Source organism: Petromyzon marinus, chromosome 60 (assembly GCF_048934315.1).
Source record: "Petromyzon marinus isolate PM22_M1 ecotype Great Lakes invasive population chromosome 60, UKy_Petmar_22M1.pri1.0, whole genome shotgun sequence".
NCBI classification, from domain to species: Eukaryota; Metazoa; Chordata; class Hyperoartia; order Petromyzontiformes; family Petromyzontidae; genus Petromyzon; species Petromyzon marinus.
Window position 1 is genome coordinate 6,259,233 of NC_133726.1, and position 12,596 is coordinate 6,271,828.

Sequence of the window (12,596 nt, forward strand, 5' to 3'; positions counted from 1 at the left end):
GTTGAAGCTATCAGGGGGGTCTTTGTGTGTGTGTGTGCGGAATGTTTTTCAGCGAGTGGCCGCCCAGCTGCTGGGACAGGGCCGTCCGGCCGAGGAGTGGCTGCCGTCTGTGTGGGTCACGCACACGGTGCCCCAGCGCTGCCCCTTCGTGCCGCAGATGGGCGACGAGGTGAGAGGGGGGCGCAGTCACATCATCGTCGTTTTTGTCATTATCATGATACTTATGATGATGATGATCGTCGTCGTTATTATTGTCAACGATTATCCGGAGTAAATGGGGGAGAGTTGGTCCGGATAATTTGAAACAAATGCAAATTGGGTGATATATTCGCATATAAAATCTTATAATAATTTATTGGCTATTGTCTTTTTAAAGTCATCTATTTACTTGTCGACGTGGTTGCGGTCACATTGACGCAGATATCTCTGACCCCGCTGATGAGTGAGGAGCATCTGATAATCATACCAGGGCCTGTGTAAATAAAAATGCGATTCTTTTTATTGCAAGCTCAGTTGAATCCGCATGCTTGAACATCCTCCCACGGATAATCGGAGTTGACTCAACTAGTTGGCCGTAAATCAGTTGGACTCTTCTTTCAGATTAAATCTATGAGCCTGTTGGGGCTGTTTGTAATAATAATAATCATTTTAAGTTCATATACATATAAAAATTCTTAATTTACAACCACGAACAGAAATCGTGCAGGGAATTTGCTGACACAAGTCGGGTGCGCAGAACACGAGGCAGTGGTGTGCGGATGTAAGCCAGTGGTGACTATGCAAGTCAATTGTGATCGGGCTGAGACCAGTGACTCACGACAGCCGCGAAGCAGGTTTGTTTAGTGACGGGTGGCTGAAACCTGGATCCAAATCCTGGTCCTGATCCCAGTATCTTGACGGTTTCGGGCTCATCGCTCGTGACACAATATGGCCCGTCTCATCCACCCGGTTTTACCTGGTAAAAAAAATGTGTTTAAATAGTCAAATAAGTTCACATCCAATTTGAACGTGAATAGCCCAGGATCTTGTCTCTGATTGCATCTGCGTGTGCGTTCCTGTCGGCCTCCTCCACCGTCTCATCGTCTGTGCCTCGCGTCTGCCCTAACTCCACCTTACCGCCCTTTTTTCCGGCAGGTGATGTACTTCCGACAGGGCCACGAGGCGTACGTGGAGGCCGCCAAGCGCAACAAAGTGCAGCGCATCAACCCCCGCAAGCAGCCCTGGCACAAGATCCAGCTGCGGGTTCGTCTGCCTGGCCCTGCTCCCACATTATATGATTAAGTGGTCATCTTTCGCTCACTAGTTTCCGCTCCTCCCTCAAGTAACTTATTTTCCCGAGTTCGCCCCACGATCCCTTAATCTCGCCCCCTCGTAATCACCGTTACTATTCTCTCTTCATATTCTCATAATGTGCCTACCACTCATTCCCCATTCATTCAGTCCATTCAACAGCATTTATTGTAATGAATTTTATTTTTATGTAATTCACGCATCACAGATTCGCCCATTACCTCCTCTCGTATATTTTATTCACTTCATCCCCACCATTGCATTCATGTGCCATTCTTAATGCTCTGTAAAGCATCACACCCAAGCCACGCCACCGCACCGGTGGGCCCTCACGGTATGGGTAGTTTTCCACTGGCTGTTTTTCTGAGACAGGACCAAACTCGTGATACGCAAGACATCTGAATCTTGCTCGGGGGGGGGGGCCCATTGGGGAAAATAATTTACGTCGTGCATTATCGCTGGTCGTTACGTTTTCTTTGAACGCGGCGGCACCGCTCTGCTTCCGCGTTGGAAAATCAACGCTGGCTCCTCTGAGCCACGCCATGCGAGGCTGGCCTGGCACTGCCCCCCCCCACCCTCCCCTGGCTTGGCTTGGCTGTACGGTGGAGAAAGTGGTGGGACTATTAACAAACAAAAACATCTTCAAGCCGCCTCGTGCGTACAAGAGGATGAGTGTCCCCCCTTGCCCCCCCATGTTTGTTCCTCGCAGGAGCAGGAGTTGGTGAAGATCGTCGGCATCAAGTACGAGGTTGGGCCTCCGACGCTGTGCTGCCTGAAGCTTGCCTTCCTGGACGCCGACACGGGGAAGCTGACAGGCGGAGCGTTCGCCATCAAGTGAGCTCTGGGCCGGCCGGGGGCGATGCGGGGGGAGTTGGCGAAATACGCGCTCCGGGCAAGCATCTTAACGATGAAGCCGCGATGAGGTCCGAGTTCGCGAGCTGAAAGATTTCCCCCCACCTCCCGATCGTGCTGTCCGCCCACAGGTACCACGACATGCCAGACGTCATCGACTTCCTGGTGCTGAGGCAGACGTACGACGAGGCGCGTGCTCGCAACTGGCAAGTTGGTAAGCGAGGGCCACGCTTATCGAGAAACAATAGTTGCGACGTTCCCCCTCCCCGGAACGGTTCAGTTTGAACGGTGTTGCATGAAGTCCAGTCTGCCGACGCTCGCGTTTACACGCTTGCTCACGCTCGTGTCTGCACGCTCGCTCGCGCCCGTGTGAGTGGCGTGGTGGCGCCACGGTTAGTGTAGACGCTCTATGAAACCTGGCGATCCGAGAACGATTTCTGGCCACGGCTAAGATCGGTTGTTTTTATGCCGAGTGCTACTTTTTATACAGCGCTCTTAAGATACTTGATGAAAGGCCCTTTATGAATATAATTATTATTCTCATGATTTCTGATCCTGGGCCTTCGCTAGGTTATCTATTTCATTATTAAACTAAACTATTTTACCAGGTGAAGCTCAGAGCGATGAGCTCTTTCTGAGGTGACCTGGCCACACATGATTATAGCACATCATCCAAGTGGCTGATATCATCATCGCACGCCGTAATTTATAGCTGCAAAACCGTAGAAAAATCCACGTGACCACCACTGGGAGAGAAAACACTTGGACTCTAAATATACAACAAGCATCGCCAGGGTCTGGGTTTTGAACCCACGACATCCTGCGTACCAGGCGAGGGAGATAACATCTCGCCACTGTGTGATCACCGAGCACGTGGTGCGTGCGTGTGCGACCGCAGGGGACCGGTTCCGCGCGGTGATCGACGAAGCGTGGTGGTATGGCACGGTGCTGCGGCAAGAACCCTTCCAGGCGCAGTACCCGGACAGCCCCTTCCAGTGCTACGCCGTGTGGTGGGTGAGGGGGGGGGGAGGGTTCACCCAGATGAGAGTAGAGCCGTGACCCCTTCGTTGACAGTATTACGCTATCGTTATCATGGCGCAGGGCTGTCGTGTACGTATGTTGAACATCTTTCGCACCGCACTTAGCCAACCATGCTAACCGGGAGGTACGGGGTGGAAGGACAAAAGGTCACGAAGGAGGAAGGTGCCCTGTGTCACAGACCTAGTCCAGCAGCTTCAAGGAGAGGATAGGCGATGTTCCCGTGTCATCTCGGTTGAGCTTATTTGCAGTGTGATTATCTCATTTGGCAAATTAAATTTGGACCATCACGACTAACATCAGTGGCGAGTAATGTCTGAACTTATCCTGTGCCACCACCCCCGACCCCCCTATCAACTTGTTACTGACCACTGTGGTGAGGTATGGTCAAACAACCCCCCCAGGACTGACACAGCGTGGGGTTTAGAGGCCTTCAACCAGCAGTGGTCTGATGACGAGGGCTTCGAATCGTGATGCTGTAATGTTTTACACGCATAATCACAGTCTAAATCGGTCCTAGAGCCAAGTCTAAGGCATGGGAGAGAGGCTTGTGTCGAAGCATGTTCACTGTTCCACCACGGGAGCGCGCGTGCGCGTGTCTGCCCCCCTTCCCCAGCTGTAGAGTCTAACTCGACTCGCCGTTGTCTGCGGTTTGTTTTGTCCCAGTTGGGACAACGAGGAGACAGAGCGCATGAGCCCGTGGGACATGGAGGTGATTCCGGACGATGGTACGTATCCCCTCCCCCACCGGTAGTTCTGAGGCCCCCCCGCCCTCCAACATTTCACCAACCTGCACTGACCAGTGTGGTGAAGTATGGTCATATAAACCCCCCCTTACGACAGGCACCATTGGGAGGCCCTCATCAGCTCTGCATTGTATATTTGTGATGATGATTTTCTATGGCCAATGAAGAGCAATTATTAGAGATTCCAAGTTATTTGGATGGCTGTTCAATCCCTCGGAGTGTTGGTGAATTGCAGATCCACCCACCCAACCTCCGACCCACTGTCTCATCTGCTCACTCGCTCACCAACCACTCACCCACTGCTTTGAGATTTATGCTTGGGGCAGTGCAAAGGTCTATGGTCCATCGTTTGTGATCGTCGCCACAGTTGCAAACAGGGGAGTGTTAGTCTCCACTTGTGCATTTGTGTGTCCACATCTTCCACGTGTGGAACTGAATAAGTGCTGCCCCTTGTTTCCGCGGAAGATGGAAGCCTGGCGGGGTGGTGGCGGTGGGCTTGCTGATGATCTGCGTGTTGTGGAAGCCGGGCAGTGTGGTAGTGGGGCTCGCCGATTGATAAGCTGTGTGTTGCGGGAGATCGGACAGTGGTGGGCTCGCTGATCAGGTGCCCCAGGACGACGTTGCTTGAAGTTCACGAGTTGGCCCACGCCGATTCGATGCCGAAATCTCCATGCGTCTATCTGCTGCTCTTCACGCCCGCTGGTGTGGCTAACCTCGCCCGCCCTCCCCCCTCCCCTCTCTCCCCCATTGCTGTGGCTGCCTGCAATGCGGTTTCGTGTCCCCCGCAGCGCGACCGCCCCCCGAGCCGGGCTCCAGCGTGCCGCTGACGAGCGAGGAGCGCGAGTCTCTGCTCTACCGCCCGCAGGACGGCGAGTGGGGCTCGGAGCCCCGCGGGCAGCAGCGCGACCGCATCACTGCCGCGCTCGACCAGCTGATGACGTTGGGTACGCCGCGGCAATAATACGCACGGCGCACCAACACGGGTGACATTGACACCGACCGTTGGTACCGTCATCACGTCCAGCGCTGACCCCAGCACTCGCACTTACACGACATCCACCGTAGGCACAGACGGCAACACCCGACACGGCCCCCCGCATTGAGCACGGTGGCCGACACCACTGCCGACACCACCACCTGACGCAACGGTGACCCCCATCGGCCCTTTGCCAAGCCTGTGCTGAACGAAGGCCTCGCCGCAACCGCGCAGGTTGTCGTGGTGGTCGTTTTGACTAAACTTCACGGTGTTCATGGCGCGTTGGTGAAGGAGGGGGAGGGGTGGGTTGCCAGGTCCGGTTCGGATATCACTCGCACCGCTGTTAGCTGTGGCCGGCTAGCGAGCTCGGACCGCCGGGGCTCCACCACCCCCTTAACGCGGCACCGGTTCCATTTTTAACCCCTGCCAAAGAGTTTGCCGCTGTCGTGCCGGTTTAACGGCATCCGCGCGCGCGGCGTCAACCTTGTCCGTTCTTGCATCTCGTGGTGCAGACGTGACGGCACAGTTTGCGACCCCCGTGGACCTGCAGGCGTACCCCCTCTACTGCACCGTGGTCGCCTACCTCACCGACCTCAGCACCATCCGCAAGAGGCTGGATAACGGCTTCTACAGGTTCGTTCAAATGTCACCTTGAGCCAAGCGGCGGGGGTTATGGGTTTGGGCGGCCGGTCAACTTGGTCTGAGGGGCTGTTGAACCGGCACCTAATCGGGGGTGGCTCAGAGGGCAGAGCGCTCAGCCGGGACCGCTGAGCGCCTGAGTTCGAGTCCGGGTTTCAGTTGCCCCGTGATTACATCAGCTGCTTCAGGTTAATGAGTTGGGTGACATCAACCAAGATCGCCAATTGCATTGGTGATGAGACACGGAATGTGGAAACTGGCACAGAGATGTATTGTATTAAACCAACACTGCTGAAAAATATTCACTCCCAGGAGGCTGATGGGATGTGAAGAAAAAAAATCTTACATTTTGATGTGGAGTGCACAGCATTGTGAAGGGAGGAGTATTGACATTTTAGTTAATCATCCTCAGCCATTGTCTGTCCATTGCTGGATGAAGGCCTTCCACCCCCATCATTCCACACGCTGCAGTGCTGCTACCGTCCATCTCACTCCCGCACACGAACCGATCTCATTGCTCCGTCTCCCTGCTGGTTGTCCTCTTGCTCGCTCGCTGTGCAGTAGAAACCCCTCTTAACGAAGGGGATTGGTTCCACGAAACCGGTCGTTAAGTGATTTGCTCGTTTAGCGAGTAGCTGTTTCCACTTCAAAGTGAATGTAAACAATGCCCCAATGCTCGCGAATGGACGTCGCAGATTGGCCGAGGCCTGGTCAGACCACTTTTCAGCTTGCCGATTGGCCGAAATTAGTGGTCGTGTGCTCGTCGTAAGCCCATCATTAACAGGGGAATGGTCGGGAAACGAAGACATTGGGCTCTATGGAGGCCTGTCGTTAAGCGATTAGTCAATGACAGGGGTGGTTGTTAAGAGGGGTTCTGCTGGTATAGTCATCGTTAGCAATTGATTCGTGTAACTCCCTTCAGCAACTACAGGACAGGCATGCAGTGTACCACGTAAAAAAAAAAAACATCTTAGAATTTAAACTGTGGGTGTGACGTGGCTATTGTGCATGGCGTTATCCTGCACCGACTTGGTATTATGGACTTCATTGTGTACCGCATGAACTGCGTGTGCAATTGGCAGCGCTACGTAAATGAAACCAGCTCAAGCCATTGTTTTTATCGGTAAACTGGAACCGAACCGTGGAAGCCTGGCTGCGGAACAGCAATCGGTATTGACGCCCTGTTTGTTAACCGGCGACCCGCTTGCTCGCTCGCCCGCCCGCAGACGTTTGTCGTCGCTGATGTGGGAGGTGCGGTACATCGAGCACAACGCCCGCGCCTTCAACGAGCCCGGTAGCCCCATCGTGAAGTCGGCCAAGCACGTCAGCGACCTGCTGCTGCACTTCATCAAGTGGGTCTCCTCTCCAGCACGCCGCCACCGTCTGGCCGCCCGGCCGCCTCCGCGTAATTTGTGTCTTGATTTTGAAGGTCGTTGTCTCTTGCGTCGCCTCTTGCTTCCCCGCGCTCATCCTGTTGCTCATTCGCAGGGATTCAAGCTGCACGGACATCCTCACTCTGCACAACGCTCGCAAGAAGGACGAACCGGAGGAGGAGTCGGAGGTCAGCCCTGATGAAGAGGTGTGTGCGTGTCACCTGTGTGGGGCACAGTGGGATGTTGGGACGATATCGCCCGGCCAGCTGCTCGCTCGACCGCAACTGTTTGTTGCTCGCTTGCACGCTCTACCGGCTGTCCCGCTCTGACGTCCCACCCCCCCCCCCCTCCCACTGCTCGCTAGTCCATCTACACGCTTACTCGCCCACTCACTCAACCGGCTTGCTTTTGCGTTGATCTGCCTGCTCGCTTGTCTATTCAGCTGCTTCGTGTGGTTGGCGCGTGTGTGTTCGCGTGAGTTCGGGAGGGGGGGGGGGTATGCGTGGGTGCGTGCGTGCGTATGCGTGTGCTGCCCGTGATTTGTTGTGGCTGGATTGTGATTTCAGGAGGAGCACGAGGAGGATCGGGAAGCGCCCAGCACGTCCACCGGGAGACTCCGGGTAAAACACGTTCACCACGTACACCACCTCATAAAGACAAAGATCCCCCATGTAGCCTTAACAGACCACACCAAGTACTCATTTTAGGCTGAGTCGACCTTGGGGAGGCCCAGCACCGGTTCAGAATTTTTCGCCGCAATTATTAGTCGTGCGTGGGAATCTAGCACGGGTCGCTGGGTTCGTAAGCGCAGTGCACTGTACGCTGCGCGACCACTCCCCACGCTTACTTACGGACGCACCCACGCTCGCAAACAGACGCACACCAAAGCGCGCATACTAGCCGGCGCACATGCAAATGCATATAAACTCACGTACACGCAACTACACTGTTTCCTGTGTCAGCGCGGCAAGTCACTTGCACCGCTACACCGTGGTCAGTGCATCAAGCCACAGGTACGGAAGTGACTGGAGCTGTCTGCCGCCAGTGGCGTCATCCAAGAAGTCCCATTTCGACCTCTGTCGGGTCAAGGTTCCCCGACCCCTGAGTTTCGGGTTTTTGGTAACGAGCATCGATCGCTTTGTAAACGTGCTGCCCCTCCCTCCCCACCTCTAACCCCTGGCAGAAGCGGCGTACGCAGCGCTACCGGCGCGAGTCGGCCTACAACATCGCGGCGTGGAAGCAGCAGTGCAGGCAGCTGGTGAGCGTCATCCTGGAGCGCGAGGACTCGGAGCCGTTCCGCCAGCCCGTCGACCCCATCGCGTACCCGGTACCTACGCAGTCCCGCCACCACCGCCGCTGCCGCCACCACCACCACCGTCGTCATTTGCTGTTTACTTACTCCGCGTTTCCCATGCTGCCTGGTGGGCGTACGGCTTTAGAATCAGCCGTTCGCGTATGCACACCGCGCCCTTCTATTGTGTGCGTGCCCGGTTCCGCGAGCATGCAGACGGTAACGGAACCAGGTGAGGCCCAACTGAGCTATATAGCTCTCTTTCGGAAGCCGACCTGCTCACAAATAGCAACCTGGCCACAAATACTCTAAACGCACGTTGAGAACCGCAGGACCCGGAGAAAAATCCACGCGAACACGATGAGAACGTGCACACACTACTTAATATACAGGCGTCGGGTCTGGGTTGAACCCACGATCTCCTGCATACCAGGTGAGGGAGTTAACATCTTGCCACAGTGGCTGAATCGAAACCGCGTGACCCACGACTACCGATCAGATACGATCGCCGGCTTCCAAAGGTAAAGCCGTCGCGTGGCTTTTAACACGTGGATATACATCGGCCTCGGGGTTGACATTCACTCGGCTGTATGTAACAAAGTATTTCGGTTGGAGTTTTTTTTTAGTTGACCCAACATCGCAACGTAATGATTAATTTCAATTTATTAAACGCCCTTAAACAATCGTTCTCAGGATGACGTAGGACCACACGGCTTTGGGCAATTAATGGCAACCAGTTTCTGACAACCTTTTAGTTTGTAGTTTTCCATGCCGACGTCATAAAAACTGCGCATGTTACAAATTCTACAGCATTTGGAGATGCAACTGCCACGGATGATTCTGTTATATACACAAATACAATCATAATTTTAATTGTGGGGAAGCTTACCCTAAATTCTGGCTTCCTTGAAGTCTGGCTTTGGGAAGTTTTCCTGTACGTGGCTCTTGCCGGGGTGGGGGGCTGCCCTTTAACTGTCAGCCGTGCGGTTGCGTGCTGGCTGCAGGACTACCGCACCATCATCCCGACGCCCATGGACCTAGGCACGGTGCGAGAACGTCTGCGGGAGGACACGTACCACGACCCCGTCGACTTCTGCAAGGACGTGCGCCTCATCTTCTCCAACGCCAAGGCCTACACGCCCAACAAGAAGTCTCGGGTGGGTTAGCGATTACGCGGCTCCCTGGGGTTGTGACGTAGCCTGGCCTGGCCTGGCCTGGCCGCTAGCGTGTGTTTGTTGGCCCGGATTTCGCACCTCCGATTTAGCATGGTTGGCTTACGTACGGGTGCGAAAGACGTTCGTTCTACATACATAGGTACGTAATACTGCGGTGTGTGTGTTAACCGTTAAAAATACTCCTACGACTACGTGCAGTCTGCTTCACTTGCAGTGGGACGTTATAGACCACGTGACGCCATTCGCAAGAGGTGGGCGAATTGTGCGGCCCGTGTCATTGTCCAAATTTATTACATTTTGAAAAAGATCGCACCGCAAGTTACACGGTCGGAATATACTCGGCGGTCATCACCCGCCACCTGTGGAAAATTTGAGGGACCCTCCTGAAAAAGAGAATTGCGTGACTTGGGTTAGACTTTCCTGGGTAAACAAACGTGATGATAGTAATAATAAATGAAAGCTGATTGATATTTAACTGTCCCCTCCCCTCTCTCCGTGCGTGTATGGGGAGCGGTGGCGCAGTGGTTCGCGCGCTGCGCTATGAACCCGGCGACCTGTGATCCCCGCTCAACGACCATTAACGGTGGTGAAAATTTAACCCGTTCCTGGGCTTTTCCCCTAGGTCGACTCGGCCTCAAATTAGTACACGGTGCGATGCGTAAACATGGCCACACCACCCCCTCGTGCGCCATTCTGGCCTTCATAGGTTGCTACGCGCTAACAGGACTCTCCCCTAGAGTCTGTTAAGGCTACACGGGGGATCTTTGTCTTTTGTGTGAGCTGGTGTGCGTGGTGAACGTTTTTTTTTTTTTTAACCGGAGTCTCCCGGTGGACGTGGTGTGGGGGCGCCCTCCCGATCCTCCTCGTGCTCCTCCTGAAATCGCAACCCGGCCACAACAACGGGGGGGGGTGTGGGGTCTCTTCGTCCGTGTGCATGGCTCAGATCTACGGCATGACACTGCGTCTGTCAGCGCTCTTTGAGGAGCACATCCGCGGCATCGTCTCCGAGTACAAGTCGGCGCTGCGCTACCACGAGCGGCGGGAGCGCGCCGCCTGCCGCGGGAAGCGTGCCAAGCATGCCCGGTCTGGCTCCAGCAGCCGCGATTCCAGGTGTGTGTGTGTGTGTGCGTGCTTACCCGTGTGCTCCTCCTGCACGTCCACGCTTCTTGTGTATTCTCTGCTTCTCGTGCACTTTTCTCTGCTTCCTGGCCATAGATGGGTAAAACCTCATTCAAATTACAAATGTACCCTGTCGCCTGTCATTAGTGGCAATTAAATAATCAAATTCTTCCGAAGATGAGCGCATATTTTAACGCTGATATCGAGCGTGCGTGTGTGACACCAGCCCGGAGGTCAGGAAACGTGTAAAGGCCCAGACGAGGAACCCGAACGACGCATCGTCGTCATCCTCGTCGTCGTCATCGTCATCGTCATCAGACGTCGCTGGGATGGTACGTCACCTCCACTCTACAAGCGCGCACAGACAGACAAAGATCCCCTGTATAGCCTTTTTTTCATAGACTATTGGGGCAAGTGCTGTTAGCGAGTAGCACCTATGAAGGCCGGCACAGCACACAAAGGTGGGTGGGTGGCCAGGCCGGCACGGCAAACGACATTTACACACCGCCCTAGGTATTCATTTGAGGCCGATTTGGCCTAGGGGAGGCCCAGGACCGGTTCAGATAATCGTCATTCGTGTTGGCCGTGAGCGAGAATCGAACTCTGGTCGCCGGGTTCGTAGCGCAGCGCGCTAACCGCTACGCTATAATCGCGCACGCATGCATACTGCACTCGCACGCACATGCACCACACACGTGGCAAAGTAGTAATGTCACTCTCTCCTCTTGACGATGTCGAGGGAGTGCAGGCCTCTGCCCGGCCATCGTCTTCGTCTTCAGGGGCGGCCATGATGTCGCACGGCGGAGCGGCGGGCAAGGGGGCGGCCACCACCGCCTCGGGGAGGCCCAGCGAGGGCCCCGGCCGGCCCAGCCGCTCCTCGGCAGAGGCGGGGGGAGCGGCCATGCTGTCGTCGTCGTCGTCATCGTCGTCAACGTCCTCGTCGGCGGTGGGGATGACGACGCGAGGAGGCAAGGGTCGCGGGGTCGCGGCCACTGCGGCTGGTGAGTGGTGGCGCCGTGGTTTGGTCCGCACGGCCCAAGCCCAGCCTGTGTCCTCCACGGCCAGTGAATGCCGCACACCCGAAACCGGTCTGCACTCTGGCACCACGTTGCTTTCGTGTTTGCACCCTGTCCTTGCCTGCAACAACCCTCCAGCCCTGTGTGCCCAGTCACGTATGTTGCATGAGCAGTGGCAGTCCTGCCAAAGTGCTGGACTCTGGGTTAGTGGTTAGGGTTAGTGGTAGGGTTAGAGTCGGGGGTGGTCGAGAGGTAGGGTTGGTGGCATGGTTCAGGGCACGCTTTTGGTTCGTGTTAGTGGCCGTGGTAGGGTTAAGGTTAGTGGTAGGTTTAAAGTTAGTGGTAAGATTCGGGGGATGCATAGGGTTAGTAGTATGTTTAGGGGTATGTGTGTACGTATGTTGAACGTATTTCGCACCGTACGGCGAAAGACAACCAAACTAAACAGGACTGGGTCTCAAACGGCTCCAGCTCGGACTCGCCTTGCCCGCCGCGCCGCCAGGCTCCCGTTTTGGTGACTCGTCGTTGTCGTTCCGTGTCCAGTGACCAACGGAAGAGCTGGCGCTGCCGCCGTCGGCCGCCGTGGGCGCCCCGCTCACCGCGTGTTCCGGTGTGCGCCGCCAGGGGGTGCGGAGGACGAGGGCTCGCGGCCCCCGGTGTGCAACAGCAAGAGGAAAAGCGCCGAGGTGTCATCGTCGTCATCCTCGTCGTCGTCGTCGTCATCCTCGTCGTCGTCGTCATCGTCGTCGTCAAAAGCGACGCACGGGAAGGCGGAGAACGCGAGTGGCAAGCGTCGGCACCGGCCCGGACGGCGATCAGGAGCTGGCAAGCAGGATCTCGCCGACGGTGAGCGCCGTCCGCACAGCTCACTTGTTGGTGTGCCCTACCCGCTCGCTCATTCATACACAGACAGTCGCCGCTTTACGGGAAGGTTAGGTTCCTGAGAATGATACGTAAACCCGAATTTTCTGGATGTCGGAAACTGAACAATTTCCCCCCAAAATCAAAGATAAAATCGCATAGCCGGAAATAGTTGTGGGCTCCCCTTACGAGTTATTATTCTGTGTATTCGATTGCGCTG

The 12,596-nt window shown here is 55.4% G+C and overlaps 1 protein-coding gene across 3 annotated transcripts in view; it reads left to right on the top strand.

The window, feature by feature from the left end:
• The window catches only part of BRWD3 (bromodomain and WD repeat domain containing 3), a 46,529-nt gene that overhangs the window by 27,440 nt on the left and 6,493 nt on the right, over positions 1-12,596 (top strand). The window contains exons 25-41 of one of the 3 annotated variants that reach the window (XM_076053308.1): positions 53-169; positions 1,135-1,242; positions 2,000-2,124; positions 2,274-2,356; positions 3,041-3,152; positions 3,847-3,908; positions 4,715-4,870; positions 5,415-5,535; positions 6,768-6,893; positions 7,030-7,120; positions 7,481-7,534; positions 8,098-8,241; positions 9,210-9,362; positions 10,324-10,490; positions 10,726-10,831; positions 11,239-11,500; positions 12,059-12,361. In XM_076053308.1, coding sequence (XP_075909423.1) covers positions 53-169; positions 1,135-1,242; positions 2,000-2,124; positions 2,274-2,356; positions 3,041-3,152; positions 3,847-3,908; positions 4,715-4,870; positions 5,415-5,535; positions 6,768-6,893; positions 7,030-7,120; positions 7,481-7,534; positions 8,098-8,241; positions 9,210-9,362; positions 10,324-10,490; positions 10,726-10,831; positions 11,239-11,500; positions 12,059-12,361 — 2,290 coding nt within the window. The remainder of the gene's footprint in view (positions 1-52; positions 170-1,134; positions 1,243-1,999; positions 2,125-2,273; positions 2,357-3,040; positions 3,153-3,846; positions 3,909-4,714; positions 4,871-5,414; positions 5,536-6,767; positions 6,894-7,029; positions 7,121-7,480; positions 7,535-8,097; positions 8,242-9,209; positions 9,363-10,323; positions 10,491-10,725; positions 10,832-11,238; positions 11,501-12,058; positions 12,362-12,596) is intronic. The other 2 variants (XM_032976615.2, XM_032976613.2) reach the window with 2 other exon arrangements.